Source organism: Podarcis vaucheri (genome assembly GCF_965113315.1).
Source record: "Podarcis vaucheri genome assembly, chromosome: 14".
Taxonomy (NCBI): domain Eukaryota; kingdom Metazoa; phylum Chordata; class Lepidosauria; order Squamata; family Lacertidae; genus Podarcis; species Podarcis vaucheri.
Genome location: NC_138752.1, coordinates 1,410,932 through 1,424,350, shown reverse-complemented (window position 1 = coordinate 1,424,350; position 13,419 = coordinate 1,410,932). Strand labels below are relative to the sequence as shown.

Genomic DNA, 13,419 nt, shown 5'->3' with positions numbered 1-13,419 from the left:
GTTGACCATGACACAATGTGGCCCTTGGCCTGAAAAATGTTATCCACCCTAATAGTGCTTGTTTGTTCTTTGTTTGCTTATTAAATTTCCATCTCAGCCTTCTTCCCAATGGAGCCCTGGGCTGGCAATGATGAGTAACATCTTATAAACAATTCCAGTATGGATCTGGACTAGGAAAGATCCCAACTTAAAAGGCTTGCTGGAAGAGGAAGATCTTCGGTGGATGCTTAAAGGCAACAGAGATGGCACCTGCCTAATATTCACAGGGAGGGGATTCCCAGGGGGAGGAGCCACCACACAAAAGGCCCAATTTCAACATTGCATAGATGGGCCTCCTGAGCAGACGGCATTTGCAGGAGATCATAGAATCATAGAATCATAGAGTTGGAAGAGACCACAAGGGCCATCGAGTCCAACCCCCTGCCAAGCAGGAAACACCATCAGAGCACTCCTGACATATGGTTGTCAAGCCTCTGCTTAAAGACCTCCAAAGTAGGAGACTCCACCACACTCCTTGGCAGCAAATTCCACTGTCGAACAGCTCTCACTGTCAGGAAGTTCTTCCTAATGTTTAGGTGGAATCTTCTTTCTTGTAGTTTGGATCCATTGCTCCGTGTCCGCTTCTCCGGAGCAGCAGAAAACAACCTTTCTCCCTCCTCCATGTGACATCCTTTTATATATTTGAACATGGCTATCATATCACCCCTTAACCTCCTCTTCTCCAGGCTAAACATGCCCAGCTCCCTTAGCCGTTCCTCATAAGGCATCGTTTCCAGGCCTTTGACCATTTTGGTTGCCCTCCTCTGGACACGTTCCAGTTTGTCAGTGTCCTTCTTGAACTGTGGTGCCCAGAACTGGACACAGTACTCCAGGTGTGGTCTGACCAGAGCAGAATACAGTGGCACTATTACTTCCCTTGATCTAGATGCTATACTCCTATTGATGCAGCCCAGAATTGCATTGGCTTTTTTAGCTGCCGCGTCACACTGTTGGCTCATGTCAAGTTTGTGGTCAAGATGCTCCCTTGCAGTGCTCATTGATCAATTGGATATCAATTGGATATAAGGGATGAGGCGCTGCTTCCAGTTCCAAGTGATACACACCAAAGCCATACCCTGACCTTAGCTCGGCAGCCGGTACAGTTCTTTCCATTCTTTATGTAGGTCCGCCTTTAACTGAGAACGGAATCCAATTTCTTCCCGCATTCCTAATGGCCACAGCCATGATGGCTGGGTTCTGCCTCCCCTGTTGCAACTGATCTGCTTCTGAATAACAGCTGCTAGGGGTCACATGTGGGCCTTGTTAGTGGACCTCTGCTAACAGTGAAGTGCAATGGTTAGAGTGTTGGACTGTGACCTGGGAGACCAGAGTTTGCTTCCCCACTCAGCGGTGAAACTCACTGGGTGACCTCAGGCCTACCTCACAGCGCTGTTGTGGAAATTAAATAAGGAGTAGGGGAGCTGTATGTGTCACCTAGAGCTCCTTGGAGAAAAAGGTGGGATAAAAATGCAACAAAATGCAATAGCTAGAGGTTCAGGCTCTGTCAGACAATTTGAAAGTCACATGAGTTGCCCCAAAGGAAAGTTGCATGCTATCCCTGCTATTGAGGAAACATGATCCTCTGTTTATATTTTTACTCTTTGGAAGAGAAAGCTGTAAGGAAATGAGATCTCTAGGAGGCTATAATACAGACCACGCAACTCTTCCGTTCCTCCCCTCCCCCTTTCAGCTATTTCCATCTCTGGATAAATAGTAGGCACCAGCAATTTGCTTGAGGGATGGAAGCCAGCCTGGAAATTGAGAACCAGCCCTCTGAGATGCTCAAGGACCTGGTGCTGAGGTGGTTTCTGCAGACGCAAGTTCCTCTTATGTTACAGGACGGCAGCTTGCCAGAATGGTTCCATGGATTCATTACAAGGAAGTAAGGAGAAAAGCACTGAAATGAATGTTTTAGTTAATTGCCACTGTCTTTTGAACTAGATGGTTTGGGATTGATGGGAGGCTGCTGGTTTTGTACCTTTCTCTTTTTATTAAGAAAAGAAAATGTGCTTAACAGGAGAGTCCATGCTGGGTTGCTGTGGGTTAATGAATAGATCATCGGGATAGGATTTATTAGATCCACTTTTCTTGAGGACTTTTAAAAAATACAAACTGATGTGGAAATGTTAAGAACTGAATTTACAATTGGAAAAATGAGAAATGGAGACAAAACAAAAACTGATAGAATCTTTTATGTCTAACCTCTACTTCTGTACCAAATCAGGCTGTGACATTATAAACGAAGCTGTCTCTTTGTACAGGCAAACTGAAGAGCAGCTGAAAGAAAAAAGCTTTGGCAGTTTTCTCATCCGATTAAATGAGAGATCGTTTGGATACATCCTCTCCTACAGGTAAGCTTTTGAGTTTAGATTGTCTCTTTGGGCTGGAAAATGTCACCATTTTCAAATTGTCTTATACTGGGTTTTTGTTTGTTTGTTTGTTTGTTTGTTTGTTTGTTTGTTTGTTTTGGACTTCCAGCAGAATGTCATGTAGAATCACTGCTCTCGCTCTCTGCCATTCTCCTCCAATAGGCAGTCCGCTTTATGTGGCCACTCAGTCCCCATGGGGTGGTTTGGGTGGATGGCCAACCCAAGGGCTGCTGTCTCTATATAAATTTGGTGTTCTTCTGAAAGCCCTGGGCCCCTTCAAGCCTCCTGAAAGCTTTCTCTTTTGTGTGTAGATGGTCTTAGGTAGACTACTTAGGGAGCAGCGTGTGTCACCCAAGCACTGGAAAGAGAAGGGATGATGGGGCAACCGGGAACAAATTCCAGAGATGCATGTAATATGAGGCCACTGACTGCAATCAGGAGGAAATGCAATACTGTGATGCAGTACTCTCAGTTGTCCCTCCTAAGACTGAATTGAATCAAGTTCTACTCAGAATAGACCTGCTGAAATGAGAGGAACTAAGTTAGGCATGTCCATTAACTTCAGTGGATTTACTGTGAGTTGATTTTGGATCAAATTCTGCTGGTTTCATCTACAGGTGGTGAGATCCATTGGTGATATTGTTTGGCTCTGTTGACACTGAAATGATTATTTTGGCCCAAGGTTTATAAGTGGGGTGGGGATGGATCCTGGTCTACCATCCTTAAGCGATTGTTTGGTAAGTATATGGGATATGGCAGCTTCCCTCTGGCAACTTGCCCTGTGGAACTCCATCCCAGTAGAGTTTCAACAGGAACTATTTCTGTCTTCTTTCAGCCACCTTCTGAAAAATTGTATACTGACTGGTGTGGCTAGCAGCCCTTGATAGCCTTATTCTCCATGGATTTTTACAGGCTTCTGAGTTGATTTGTGGGAAAGTGCCTTCTCCTCTCAGGGTGCCATTTGTGATGTCCTCAGCATGGCCAGGACATGGCATGGACACCTCTGCCCCACAACTGTGAGACCCTTGAAGCTTTGGTGCTGTCCATTTTGTTACAGAGCAGGGATGTTGGACTCCAGCTCCCCACAGCCGTAGCCAGCGGGACCAATGGCCAAGAATGCTAGGAGTTGCAGCCCAGCGACCACGGGAGGATTCCTCAGTCCTATGGTGGAGCCTGGCTCCCCTTCAAAGCATCACTTTCTGTGACATAAGAGCAACTCCAGTCCTTAGGCAGCTGATTGTTCAGAGAAAACTGATTCCTGAGCGAGAGCATTCAGATAGTTTGGTAGTCATACCACAAATGGTGAAAGAAGTACTCATGCAAATTCAGACGTGTTAATGTGTCAAAGGCCCTTGATGAGTCTCTGCATGGTGGCTTCTGTCACTGTGGCTCATTTGTTGTCAAATGAAAAGCATTTATTGCACACCCAAAGCCTTATGATGGGCTCTGTCCATCTCTTCTCTCAAATGCTATGTCTGAATTCAATCCTTCTGTGGTGACTTTCCATGAAGAGGTACTCCTTCTTATACAGAAGGTCAGTATTCAGGCTTCTGGTACTGCTCTGCTTAAAAGAATTAAATATATGATGAGAAGCAGAGAGCACAGCCAACAAGATAACGTCCTCCATGAAAAATGCAGTCTTTTTCTAATGTACTAATGTATAATAAGGTAAACCCTCATGTGCTAAGCAGAACCTTTGTGATGTTAATTTATTATGTTTGATTTTGGTATGGAAATTTGTTCCTATATGTTTACCGCTAGATATCCTTTCGACTTTTACTTTATTTGGCATCTGTTATTATACTTGCTATGTTGTAAACAAATAAGAGAAACAAAAGAATGAAATTTATCTTATGGGAGCTAGTGGCTCTTAGGAACATTTTCTAGGGTGCTTTGGAGTTTTTAACAGGCCAAATGAAGCCTATGAGCATGGAGATCCCTGTTCTGTACCTTTCTGTTTTTTGCGCCCCACTGACTTCCAGGCAGGACTTCTGGACTACTGCAGTGCTGCACATATGGAGCTGCCTTGACAATTGTTCAGAAGCAGCAACTGGCCTGATTTGTAAATGTGTACAGTTCTGGTGGGTGTGTCATGTGTTAGCGGAGGGACAGTACCTTTGGTTGGGAACATGTCCTGTTCCTTCTGAGGTGCTTTGTCCACCTTTGGTCCTCACCCTGCACTCAGCTCTCACCTGTGGCTCCTAGAAGCTGTCAGCATGCAGCAGTGGCCACAATCCCAGGAATGGCTTTGACCGGCCAGTTCAACCAGGTGTGGGCAGCTGATGGGACTCAAACCCTCAGAGAGTTGTGTCTTCCCCTACATGCGAAGACAGGCTTTGGCAGATGGAGTGGATGAGTCCAAGGGTGTGCCCAACGGTTAAGAAGGCAGTTTCTGCCCGTGCTATAAAGGGATGTGAGGGGCAGATGGGGCTTGTCTGCCTAGGGAGCCCATCTAGGAGAAGGAAAACTCTGATCCTAAAGCTCTGCTGCCTTGTGGAATATCTTCAGAAGAAGAAAAGGCTAAGGAGTAAACCCTACACAAATTCGGAGTGGAGTCCCTAAGATGGTTGGATGGCGCCTTGTCTGCCTCCTTCCAGCAACTCCTGCAGCCAAGCTGGTGCCCAACGTCTTGCTCTGCTTTCCTTTGGACCACATCAGTGAGGCCGAGAGACAGGGGGTCTTGTTCTCTGGGAAGCCCAGGACATCCCTGCACACTGCCCAGGTTTGTATCCTGGAGAGGATTCTTGGTTGCTGCTAGTGTGGTTGGGCTTTACCCGCAAATGCCAGCAGTTCTGGTGGCAGTTACTAAAAAAGGCTATTGGAGAGAAGTGGACAATGCAAAGCAGAGCAACCAATATGATGGGGGTCTAGAGCAGTGTTTCCCAACCGGTGTTCCGCGGCACACTAGTGTGCCGCGAGATGTTGCCTGGTGTGCCGCGAGATGTTGCCTGGAGGGAGGCGGGCGAGTCCAAAAAAGGTTGGGAAACACTGCTCTAACACACGCCAGCCGGGGTCTGCCTCCGCGTTGCATGAGCTTCCTCTACGTTGTAGAACGCAGAGTTCTTATTTTGGGAAGGTTTGAGGGGTCGAACTAAGCGGGTTGGGGGCTGGTCTGGGCTTCCGCTCCCTCCCCTCCCCACGGAGTGTACCTGCGGTGCAAGGAGGCGCTCTGAGCCACTGCTCTGGGAAAGGAAGGCGGGCGAGGCGGCCTGACCAAGTGCAGGGGAGACCCGTAGTGGGGAGCAGGGGGAGGAGGAGGCACCGAGGAATGGAGGCGGGGGAGACTCCCTCGCTTTGCAGAAACTGCAAAAAACGAGGCAGGAATTGGGTTTGTTTTTGTAGCTCAGGACGTGCTTCGCTTCTGGTGTGCCTAAGGCGGCCGCCCCAATTATCCCCTAGCCCGTCTTTCCAGGTGCTGCCCCCCCTCCACAAAGGGCCATAGAACTGTAGAGTTGGCAGGGGTCCCAAGGGTCATCTAGTCTTAAGTTTCTCTTTCAAAAAGGAAACGTGGGTTAAAGCGGCGGCGACGCCCCCCACTCACTTTCCTGCTCTGGCTTCCCTAACAGTTTTCCGAGTTGCGTCACTGGATCCAGCCCCCTTTTCCACAGGTGACACGGGGCTGGAGGGAGGGAAAGAGGGCTTTACGTCGCGCACAAAGGCAGCCTCCTAGAAGCGCTCTGGGCCGGCGCCGTTTCGCCGAAGGCGCCGGAGGACCCCCACCCTCAGCTCCTTCAGAAAGGACTGGAGCGGAATAGCCCTTTCTCTTCTTCCCCAACCCTTGTCGTTGGAGGAGTCCCTCAGTCCCTCGTTTTGCTGCCTCCTTCCCCCCCCACCCCCAAAGCTTGGAGGTTCCCCGGCAAGGGGGAGGGGAAAAAATTGAAACTTACACTTTCGTGCGTCCCTCCCGGTGTGACGCTGCGCGCTGACGTCACGGGGCTGTAATGGTGGTGTGCCTCGAGATTTTTTTCATCAAACAAGTGTGCCTTTGCCCAAAAAAGGTTGGGAAACACTGGTCTAGAGCAACTCCTGTATGAGGAAAGGTCACAATCATTTGTGGCTTTTTAGTTTAGGAAGAAAAGGTGACACAGGTCGGGGGCACGATAGTAGTTTATAAAAGTATGTCTGTTGTGGAGAAACTGACGGGAGAGACGTTTTTCACTCTTTCTCATTAATACTAGAACCAGGGATTGTCCACCAAAGCTAAATGGTGAGAGATTTGGGACAGACGGAAATAAGCACTTCTGAACAGAGAAAATAGTTAAACTCTAGAACTCACTGCCGCAAGACATGGCAATGGCTGCCAACCTGGGTGCACAGTAATCCAGACAAAGTTAGGAAACCCAGAACAACGAAGGATCAACTGGGGTTACCTCCAAATCATACGCTTAAAGAACTTTTACAGGCATGGAGCATCCTGGGAGCTGTAGTTTGTTATGGGTGCTGGAAACTGCAGCTCTGTGAGATCAGCACCCTTGATAAACTATAAACTACAGTTCCCAAGCTTCTCCGTGGCTGTTAAAAGTAGTATAATAATGCTTTAGATGTATGCTGTATTGAGTTGTGGACCATACAAAGTCAAACAGGAAAGCTATTGTTCAGTTCTGAATCTCTCAAACATTTCTATGGTATTGGGGCAACCCAGTCAGATGCACAGGATATAAATAATAAAATTATTATTATTAAAATAATATATATATATTTTTAATGTGTTGAGTGATTGTATGGGCTGAGTGCTTTGCTAATTCAGGTTGAAATTTAAATGAGGAGGACATTGGAAGCATCCCTGGTCAAGCCCTGTTTTCAGGCTGTGCATGGAGCTGAGTTGCCCCCGTCACAGTCAAGGACATGAATCATGTTCTCTGAAGCGGACTTAGTAGCTTAGTAGCTGCACTAACAATGCGCCCAGATCTTCTGCTCCCTTTGCCCACACTCCTAGACCAGTGGAAATTCCTCTCTGCCTAGTCCTAAAAGGGGCACTTCTTTTGACTGCAGGGGAAAAGATCGATGCCGCCATTTTGTCATCAGTTGTCAACGGAATGGATGTTATGTCATATCAGGGGACACCCAGACCCATCCAAGCCTTGCGGAGCTCATAAGCTACTACCAGACTTCCAAGATAGAGCCTTTCGGAGAAAATCTGACTATGGCCTGTCCAAATGTGAGTCAAGCATTAGAGACTTTGTTTCAAAAATATAATCCTTCCTATAGTCATCATGTGAACTGAATTGCTGATCTGAGCATTACATTTTGCCAAAAGCAACCACAGATAGAGTCATCCTGTTGCTTTTAGTCAAGTACAGCAATGTGATCAGCAATCCAGTTCATCTGGACATGATGGTACCCTAAAATTGGATAAGCACCTCTTTATGTGCCCAGATGTTTCAACACGTTTTATAGCCTATTTTAACTTTCTGATATAATTTGCAGGATTTTGTTGGGTTTTATTGGGGGGTTGGGGGTGCATTTTCATGCTTGATCTTCTGTGTTGTTTTTATGTTTTATTATAACTTTGTTGGGGACGCGGGTGGCGCTGTGGGTTAAACCACAGAGCCTAGGACCTGCTGATCGAAAGGTTGGCGGTTCGAATCCCCGCGGTGGGGTGAGCTCCCGTCGTTCGGTCCTAGCTCCTGCCTACTTAGCAGTTCGAAAGCACCCCTAAGTGCAAGTAGATAAATAGGGAAGGTAAACGGCGTTTCCGTGTGCGGCGCTGGTGCTGGCTCGCCAGATGCAGCTTAGTCACGCTGGCCACATGACCCGGAAGTGTCTTCGGACAGCGCCGGCTCCCAGCCTCTTGAGCGAGATGAGCGCGTAACCCTAGAGTCGGTCACAACTGGCCCGTACGGGCAGGGGTACCTTTACCTTTTTATAACTTTGTTATTGGAGTTTGATCCTGAAGGTTGGACTAGAAAACACAAGTCTAGGGCATAGTCTCCAACTGCCCCCAAAATGCTGGGACTGTCACAAAAACCCTTAAACCATCACGGCATCTCACTTTCTCATACAGAGTCCCAAATTCCCATCTTCATAGAGATACGCTAACCGCAAATGGCTTGGTGTTTGGGGAAGCAGAGGTAGAGAGAGTTGCCTAGTGAGGCCTTCTCCTCCTCCTCCTCCGCTGCCACCGCCACCTCCTCTGCCCAAGTTGGAGAAGGTGGGTGGAGGGAAAGAGGGGGAAAGTCTTGCACCAGGCCCGGGGGAAGAGAAAGGGGGAGTGGCACAAGGGGGGCACCACTGCTGACACTGCCAGTGCCACATCAGTGGGAAGCTTTGACTCTCTGGCCTGGCAGCCACCCATCCAGCAGCCATGCTGAATAAAAACAATAAGGAGACCCTGAGAAGGAGCAGGCCCTGGGGGTTTGGGGTGGTTGGGAAGGCTGTAGCTGGCAGGGTGCAGGCAGGCCGGGGGGGCTGCAGTTTGAGGGGTGTGGAGTGGACAAGGAGGTTATGGGGGTCAAGGGACACTGGGCTTTGTATTCTTTCAACTGCAGGGATGCTCCAGGAAAGGATTCATTTAACTTCTACAGCTGCCTGAAAACTCTATGTCTTAACATTTAAGGCTGGGAAAATGAAAAGTTGAGAAAAACTGAAAGTGACATATTCCTTGGAGCAAAGGCCCATCTAATTCAGCATTCCATTTTTCCTCCAAATCCTCTTGCAAATCTAACTACTGTTATCCCCCTTTCTATTTCTTTTCCATACCCTGATAGCAAGAGGAAAGAAGCATCTATGATGAAATCTCTGTGCATCAGCCAAGAGCTTTCCAGCAAAGCTCTGCAAGCACCACTTCGGAGCTGACCAGAGAAGTGTCTGGCAGCTCACCAGTCCCCAGGCCAGCAAAAGAAGACAGCAGCCCCCAGCCAGTGACACCCAGGAAAAAGCTTCAGGAGCAGCAGGAGTCTTTGTCAAGGGAGAACCGGAAGCTGAGCCCAGAGGTAGATTTTTCTTGAGGAAAAAGCTCTGAGTGGCTACTGTTAGAAAGATGCTGGCAGTGGTTTTCAGTGGTTTAAATGGCTTTAAACAGACCAATTACTAAAAGAGGCAAACCCTCGCTCTACTTAAAAGTTGGAAGAGAAAGGTCTTCAGTAGGTGCCGAAAAGGTAAGAGAGACAGTGCCTAATATTCAAGGGGAGGAAATTCCAAAGAGGAGGTGCGACCACACAAAAGGCCTGGTTCCTATGTTGCGCAGAATGGACCTTCTGGTAAGATGGCATCTGCTGGTCACCCTCACCTGAAGAGCCTAGTGATCAACTAGGTATAGAAGGGGTGAGACCATCTTTCAGGTATCCTGATCCCAAGCTCTATAGGGCTTCACACACCAAAACCAGGAACATAGCCAGCAGCCAGTGAAATTCTTTATGTAGGTTCACCTTGAAATGTGAACTGAATCAAACTTCTTTCTCCACCCCTACTGACTACGAGGCAGGATGGCTGTGTTGTACCTCTACTGGGGGGGGGGTGATATGCCTCCATATGCTGGTTGCTGGAAATCAGAAGCGGAGGAGAGCTGTGCTCAGGTCCTGCCTCAGGGCTTCCCATAGGCATCCAGTTGGCCACTGTGGGAACAGGATGCTGGAATGGATAAGCCAATGGCCTGACTCACTAGAGCTCTTTTTGATGTTCTTTGAAAAGATCACTGTCCTCTCTCATCTTCAAAACGACCTTGACAGATTAGAGAACTGGGCAAAAACAAACAAGATGAATTTTAACAGGGAGAAATGTAAAGTATTGCACTTGGGCAAAAAAAAAATATGAGAGGCACAAATACAAGATGGGTGACACCTGGCTTGAGAGCAGTACATGTGAAAAGGATCTAGGAGTCTTGGTTGACCACAAACTTGACATGAGCCAACAGTGTGACGCGGCAGCTAAAAAAGCCAATGCAATTCTGGGCTGCATCAATAGGAGTATAGCATCTAGATCAAGGGAAGTAATAGTGCCACTGTATTCTGCTCTGGTCAGACCTCACCTGGAGTACTGTGTCCAGTTCTGGGCACCACAGTTCAAGAAGGACACTGACAAACTGGAACGTGTCCAGAGGAGGGCAACCAAAATGGTCAAAGGCCTGGAAACGATGCCTTATGAGGAACGGCTAAGGGAGCTGGGCATGTTTAGCCTGGAGAAGAAGAGGTTAAGGAGTGATATGATAGCCATGTTCAAATATATAAAAGGATGTCACATAGAGGAGGGAGAAAGGTTGTTTTCTGCTGCTCCAGAGAAGCGGACACGGAGCAATGGATCCAAACTACAAGAAAGAAGATTCCACCTAAACATTAGGAAGAACTTCCTGACAGTAAGAGCTGTTCGACAGTGGAATTTGCTGCCAAGGAGTGTGGTGGAGTCTCCTATTTTGGAGGTCTTTAAGCAGAGGCTTGATAACCATATGTCAGGAGTGCTCTGATGGTGTTTCCTGCTTGGCAGGGGGTTGGACTCGATGGCCCTTGTGGTCTCTTCCAACTCTATGATTCTATGATTCTATGATCTTGAAATCCTTGTTTAAGAACTGGACATTAATCTCAGCCATTTCTTCTTGCTTTCCTGCCCCTTTCTATCTCAGCAGGACCCCGAAGCAGCCCCACTGGTGCCAGACAAGAGCTGCTTGCTAATAGCAGAAACCTTTGAGGAAGACTTTGGAACCGAAGGAAGCATTGCTTATTCAGCAGTGAAGAAACACCCGTTAAACAACAGGAGCCTGGAGGTGCCAAAAGACATGTGCAAAGTGTTGGTGGACAGTTTGCCAAAGCCTGAAGAACCTGGCCAAGTTAGTGCCTCTCCCTACAAGAAAAAAACAAGTACCGTGTTTGCATTGACTAAGCAATCTGATAGTCTATATGGCAAAAAAGTCACAGAAAACTCCCATCCAGAAACTACTTACTCTATAATTAGCCGAGACCAAGACAAGAGCTGTTTGGCATTCCCTGCCCCCACCAGTGGTCCATCCTCTGTTGCTACACCCAAGAAAGCAATGCTAAACCCTCCTGCTTCAGCTCCTCCCAAGCTGTCTCCTAAATTACCTAATAAGCCTGTGACCTCCTCAGAACTCTCGGGTTCGCAGCCTCCATTTGCAGCCTATGCCAGTTCTCTTGTGTTTGAGAAAGAGCCTCAGGAACCAAACCACCCCCAGAGTTTGCCAGGTTTGCCAAGGGGAAACATGCATGGGCAGATTATTAAGATGAAACACCCTAAATCCACAGCACCCCTCCATGGTGATGATCTTGATGAGGCAAGCAATACTTATGAACAGATTCCTTTTACTTGGTCAAAGGGCATCACCCATGACCCCAATTCAGAAAAGCTTCTCCAGTCTTCACTAATACAGCCCAAAGAGACTTATGATCAAATCTCTGTGAAGACTGGGAGATCCTCTAAGGCACAGGTCTATACTGTGAATCCATGCAAAAAGAGCCCTGATCTGTTCTCCAAAGCCTTTTCCTCAAAAAGGAATGTCTTCACTGCAGAGAACACCTATGAACAAATTCACTTCAGTCCTGGAAAAGAAGCAGAATGCAAGGCAAGCCAAAAGGTAAACTCTACTCAGCTGGCATAAAATAGCTCCGCTCATCCAAACCCAGCACCAATCCAAATCAGATCCTGTTGCACTTGCACCCCTTTGGTGTCACCCGGGATGGAAGAGGGCCCAATCCTTCCCCCAGATCCCAAAAGGGCCCACTTCCCTTATCTGTTTTTGCTGCTCCAGTGGTGGCAGCAGAGTGTTGGGATAGAAGTTTTTCCTGCTCTCCATTCCCGCCCCATGCCTTTCTGGTGCCCAGCACACTGCTTCAGCTACAAATTAGGCACCTGGCTGGGAAATGCAGTTAGCAAGGTCAGAAACGCTGAGAAATTCATACTTCCCAGTGCTCCTGGTGTCTGGGTCACAGCATAGCAGCATGCAAGGCAAAAGGGAGTGGGGAAAGAGTTTTGCGTTAGCTCAGTTGGATAGTTTGTGGTGCTGATAACACCATAATTGCTGGTTTGATCTCCTTATGAGTCAGCTGCATATTTTTGCAATGCAGGGACTTCGACTACATGATCCTTGGGGTCCCTCCCAACTCCACAATTCCATGATTCTATGATTCCGTCCCTCCCATGATGCCCCTGATGGAACAGCAGTGAAGAGGAGGGGGTGTTCTGAAGGAGGTGTGGCAGGTGGGAAGTGGGGAAAGAGCCCCAGCTCAGATTAAAATCCAAGCTGAAGATGAACTTTCCAGGGTGCAAAGCTTGCCTTTTCAATTACCCTCGTGCAGAACTGCTCGGTAGACTACCTAAAAATCTCTCTCTGCCTTCCTTTTGAAATAAACCTTCATGTAATTCATTTCCCTACCAGAGTGATAAGCCCAGAAGATTCCTGTTTGCAGAAAAGAAGACTAAATTCTGAGCACTGTGCTTGAACTGTCGCTCTGAGCCTCAACCTGTACTAAAGATCACTAAATGAGAACCAGCAGCAGCTTGGCTTCCTAACAGTCTTCTTTCGCTGTGTTACGAAACCTCATTGTTTCCTACTCTGGGCTGCAATGGTTGCATTTTTACAGAAGTCCCTTTTCCCATCACAAGGCATGCATGCTTTTCTAGAATGTCCTATCTGCTCCGTCAGACGGTTCTGCTGACATATAAGTATCAGGTCTGATGTTTAGAGATATCCTTAGCAGCAAAAACCATATTTACCTATTTATTTGAAGTAGCTCTTCACCTTGGCCGTGGGTTGGCAAACTATGGTTCGTGGGCCGGATCAGGCCCAATTGCTTTCTAGATCCGGCCTGCATATGTGCTTTCTAGATCCGGCCCGCATATGTGCTTTCTAGATCCGGCCCGTGCCAGGAATCCAGGCAGCCGGCATAGCGTGCGCATGCACAATGGTTTTTGTGACTCCGCCAGGTTTGGGGGTCAAAAGTGGAGACAAGCCCCTTCTCCGCAATCTTTTCTCCCGGGGTGGGGGAGAGGGAAAAGGAGCCACCGTTTGGATTTCAGGAAGGGCAGTTGCGGCGGCGGCGGCCGGGGCTCAGAGGCGCCTCGGGAG

The 13,419-nt window shown here is 47.9% G+C and overlaps 1 protein-coding gene across 3 annotated transcripts; it reads left to right on the top strand.

Moving 5' to 3' along the window:
• The first annotated feature begins 1,720 nt into the window (after positions 1-1,720).
• Positions 1,721-13,171, top strand: SH2D7 (SH2 domain containing 7). 3 transcript variants are annotated; one of them, XM_082198075.1, is made up of 6 exons: positions 1,721-1,921; positions 2,301-2,390; positions 7,401-7,566; positions 9,116-9,340; positions 10,966-11,928; positions 12,419-13,171. In XM_082198075.1, exons 1-6 carry the CDS (start codon positions 1,779-1,781, stop codon positions 12,476-12,478), a joined length of 1,647 nt encoding a protein of 548 aa, XP_082054201.1. In that variant the 5' UTR covers positions 1,721-1,778; the 3' UTR covers positions 12,479-13,171. The 3 variants fall into 3 exon arrangements, with proteins under 3 accessions (XP_082054201.1, XP_082054200.1, XP_082054202.1); XM_082198074.1 differs by having other exon boundaries at positions 10,963-11,928; XM_082198076.1 differs by having other exon boundaries at positions 10,963-11,928; positions 12,730-13,170.
• The last annotated feature ends 248 nt before the right edge of the window (positions 13,172-13,419 follow it).